The sequence below is a fragment of the Bremia lactucae genome, linkage group LG1 (genome assembly GCF_004359215.1).
Source record: "Bremia lactucae strain SF5 linkage group LG1, whole genome shotgun sequence".
NCBI classification, from domain to species: domain Eukaryota; phylum Oomycota; class Peronosporomycetes; order Peronosporales; family Peronosporaceae; genus Bremia; species Bremia lactucae.
Genome location: NC_090610.1, coordinates 10,348,500 through 10,352,550, shown reverse-complemented (window position 1 = coordinate 10,352,550; position 4,051 = coordinate 10,348,500). Strand labels below are relative to the sequence as shown.

At 43.7% G+C, this 4,051-nt stretch overlaps 1 protein-coding gene across 1 annotated transcript; it reads left to right on the top strand.

The window, feature by feature from the left end:
• Nucleotides 1-2,849: 2,849 nt before the first annotated feature.
• CCR75_009094 (uncharacterized protein) lies at nt 2,850-3,166 on the top strand (the record flags this gene model as incomplete). Its single annotated transcript, XM_067967140.1, has 2 exons — nt 2,850-3,017; nt 3,098-3,166. The coding sequence occupies 2 exons, from the start codon at nt 2,850-2,852 to the stop codon at nt 3,164-3,166; spliced, it is 237 nt and encodes a 78-aa protein (XP_067820199.1).
• Nucleotides 3,167-4,051: the final 885 nt, after the last annotated feature.

The window sequence follows — 4,051 nt, the reverse complement described above, 5'->3', positions numbered from 1 at the left end:
GGGCAATAGCCTGGTAAAAGGGTTTTAATAAACTTTTTTAACATAGATGTTGTCGGGAAAACTAAACGGAATATTGTCATAGACACTTGCTTGGAGAAAAACCGAATGTTACTCCTCAGCTTTTGCTGGGACAGTGGCTTGACAACCCAGCTGGCAACACTCTGTTATATACGACGATGTTGTGCACTGGGACGTTCCGTTGTTTAACTGTACACGCGACTCGCAGAAGATGGGCCAACATCTGAGGTGCTTTCCCAATACTATCTCTCTCATCAGAATCTACCACATCTGAGTGGCAGCGGCGTTTCCGTTGGATGGCGGTGGTGATTTCCTTAGCTACTTCTTGCAGGTATAAGCTTTTGTCTGCAATAGGGCAGTTCTCGCAACGTAAAACATGCTGATGGAGCTTCTCTGTTTTTTTCTCTACTGCACTGGTGCAGTAGCCACACTAAGCACTGTTTTGAGCCATCACGTGCCGAATTTAGGGCTCGAGTCGACCTCCTGGATTTGAAGCAAGGCAAGCGTGACCTTCACGCTTATACCCAGCATACACAGCGGTTATTAGAGCCCTTGTTGGTAGACCGGTAAAAATTTGTCCAGCACGCACCTTGGGTGGAGGAGGGGTAGCAAAGCCATTTGGAGGAGGTGGGAGGGGCATGTTGCAGGCGGCAGCAATGAGCGGAAGGGGAGGAGAATGAAGGCAGGCTTTATTAATGTTTTGTGCCTCCTTAAAAAGGGCAACTAATTATGGAAAGAGGCATGTCTATATTTTAAACCCCCTTAAAAAGGGCACGAAATATGGCAAGAGGCATGCCCTCGGGGGCATGCCCGTGCCTTCATGCCCCGTATCCTACTTGTAACGCTTGGCGGGGTTGATTAAAAATTAAAACAACCAATCAATAGAACTAATGACTTATTGCGTCATATTACCAAATTTGGTAATGTTGGAACTATTAAGTCAAAATTAATAAAGAGATAATAATTTTGTACTCTTTATATATTTCCTCTCATCTTGAATAACATTTAATTTCCTTTCATGGGAAATAATATTTATGTAACGGGATACCCTGTTACATCATCCCTCACCTTCACTTTAGTGACTGATAAAGTGACAGAGAGTAGTATTATGTCTCATTCTTTAAATTAGCACTTGTTAGTTTTATTTTAACTTCAGCTTTTGATTGCGCATGGTATCGAAACCCGTGCGCGTCGCTTGTGAAGCCGCATGAAGCCGCAAAGCTGGCAGCTGCACGGCTCAGTGCAACTGTTAGCGATGCAAATGTTTCAGTAGAGACTAATGCGTCAACTGTGTGGAGAAATTCACCTTCTACTCCAATAGGAGGTGACTGGTATAAATCACTTGCTACTCCCATTGCAGGTGGCTGTAACAAGTCACCTGCTACTCCTTTTGTAGGTGACTGGGCCAAATCGTCGTCATCTCCCGATTCGGTGGCAACTGTTAAGGCCTCCGGGTCAACCGGGGCCATGTCCGTTAGACGTACGGGTCCTAACGTGACAATTAAAGAGGTGATGATGAAGTTGTTCGATACCTCGTCAGACCGTTTTGGTGCGGAGTCATCTTGTGACGACTCCATGGACGATGATACCTCTGGTGATGTCAGTCTGCATCACCTGGCACGAAGTGACGTAAAGGTCACTTCGGTAGGCATGCTCCTTTTTTACGCGTTGCGTGATAGCCTTCTTTAGAGGTTTAAAAGCTCCTTCCTTCATTATTCACCATGTCCATGTTGGATGGAACGTGCGTTGGCTGTTGAACGGACTACGAAGTGCTACCAGGTGTAGCGGTGCACCCTTTGCTAGTACTATTAACAGTATTAGACAACCTATACTGATTACAGTGAAGGTGAAGTGCCCCGATTACTTCACGTACACTGACGTGCAGGTGGAGATTACAGGTAGCTAAGAAGTCTTAGCTACCAAAGCTTTATTTTAAGGCTTTTATAATAGCGAAAAAGTAAAACGTATCAATAAATTAAGTTCCTACGTAACGATCTTCTATTAACTATTGACTTTATCATATAAATAGCAAACTATGTGTGGCGCCTACTTGCGCACCACACGATCGGCTTTTCAACGATTGGCATGTTAAGTTAATTAATCAATGAAATGTGTATTATTGCGTCAGTAATACCAAATTTGGTAATATTCGTCAATATTAAAAAAGATGATAATGTTGTACTGCTTTATCTTTTTCCTCTCATAGAAAATAATATTAATTATTCCTCTAACAGGATTTTTTTCATGTAATGGGAAACCCCGTTATATCTTGGCTTACAATCTTAAAATCATTGGAAGGGACGAAACCTGAAATAAAACCACGAAAATTCTGAAGGTTGAAAGGAAGCTTGTTAAGATGCACTTTCTGGGGATTTGCTATTCTTGCTTGACGTAAGTACATATTCCTTTATGACTTCAGTTCTGGCACCTGGAAGTGGAAGTGGGCGTGGGACCGGCGGATACAGCGTTACGGAGAATGGGGTACCTTTTTGAGAAGAAACGAACTAGGGGCGGTTTACGCTGGAGACAAATTTATGTTTTCAGAGATGTGTCCGTCATACATTAGATGTGTCCGCAGCAACTACGTTTTTCTTAAATTAAAATATTAGATAGAAAATAACATTTCTTAGAATTGTATTGCTTAGGGGCGCCCCACAATTCTGCTGATTTTGAGTGTGCTGATTCAAATTTGTTTTTAAAAAAAATACACAAATCAGCACAATTTTGTGAAATCAGCCAGCTGAATTTGCAATAATTTAGACATTCAATTAAGCTCTCTTCGCCAATCAAACGCGGCTTTAGACGGCGAAGAGAGCGCACACGCCGCAGCAATGTGGGAGCCGGACGACGATATTGTCGTCTCCTTCACGTCGTATCCATCGTGGTGTTTGCTACACAAGTCCAAACGGGACGTTTGGAAAACAAAGACTTCAAGTGGCTTAGCCGAGACAAAGGGATCAGTGGTTACAGTGTACTGGCAAGGCGATGATGGGAGCAAGGTGCTGCAAGGTACTGATTGGCCACGTGTTATATGTTGCAGCATTATCATAGTGTAAAAGATTGCATCGATTGATTTTAGAACATTGGCGACGGCATGGCCACGCGGGCAATTTTTGCATTAAATTTGTTTGAGGTTGCAACGACTTGAACTGTTTTGACTTGCGACTCAGTTGGTGAATTTTGAGGGGAACCGGATCGGCAGTTTCTGCAGATGTTCGGCATGTTTTCCTGCTTTAGCTGTTCCCAGGCTTTGCCAGACCTTTTTTTAGCCCGCCCAACAGCCACCATCCCGATCTCAACATGTTGCCACTTCCCGATGACTCTGAAATCGCGCCACAGAAAGGCGTGCATATGTTTAACGTGGTGAGCATGACGTTCCAGCCTACGGATTTGGAAGCTGTAGTTGAGGTTATAGACGTGTTGGTGAAGTGTGCAAGTGTAATGAACCAATTGTAACGGGCTAAAGTTGCCCTTTGTTACACAAATACCGTTAAGTTCACTTTGTGTACTTAAGGGGATCGTCAATTACTTAAGCAAAGTAATTAGACCCACCACTTGGGTGCGGTTCACATTGTCACATTGTGACCCACCGTGTAGTTCACATTGTGACCCACCCTTGTGTATGTGATATGCACCTGACGGCATTCACATTAACGAGGATGATCCAAGATACGAGGTATTGAGAACAATACGCTCGCAATACTTATCGGTGCATATCTACAAAGATGGCATTTAGATTGGTTAACATAGTATTTTTATTTATAATTAAATAAAAATTAGTCTAGAAACTATTCCCTAGTTCACAAGTGCGCACGTTGAGCCGGATTACCGCTCCCGTGACGTCACTTAAAGTAAGGCTGCTAGTTCGTTGGGTGAGGTCGCTTAGGCGCCCACCAACTACCTCACTCTACGTGAGACAAGACGGTTAGTTAAGCGCTTCCTCACTATGCTCAGAAGGTGTGGGCTAGTAGTGCGCGGCAGCTTTAAGTAGCGCCCGACTACACTTGGTAGCACTAGTAGTCCCTTCCACGAC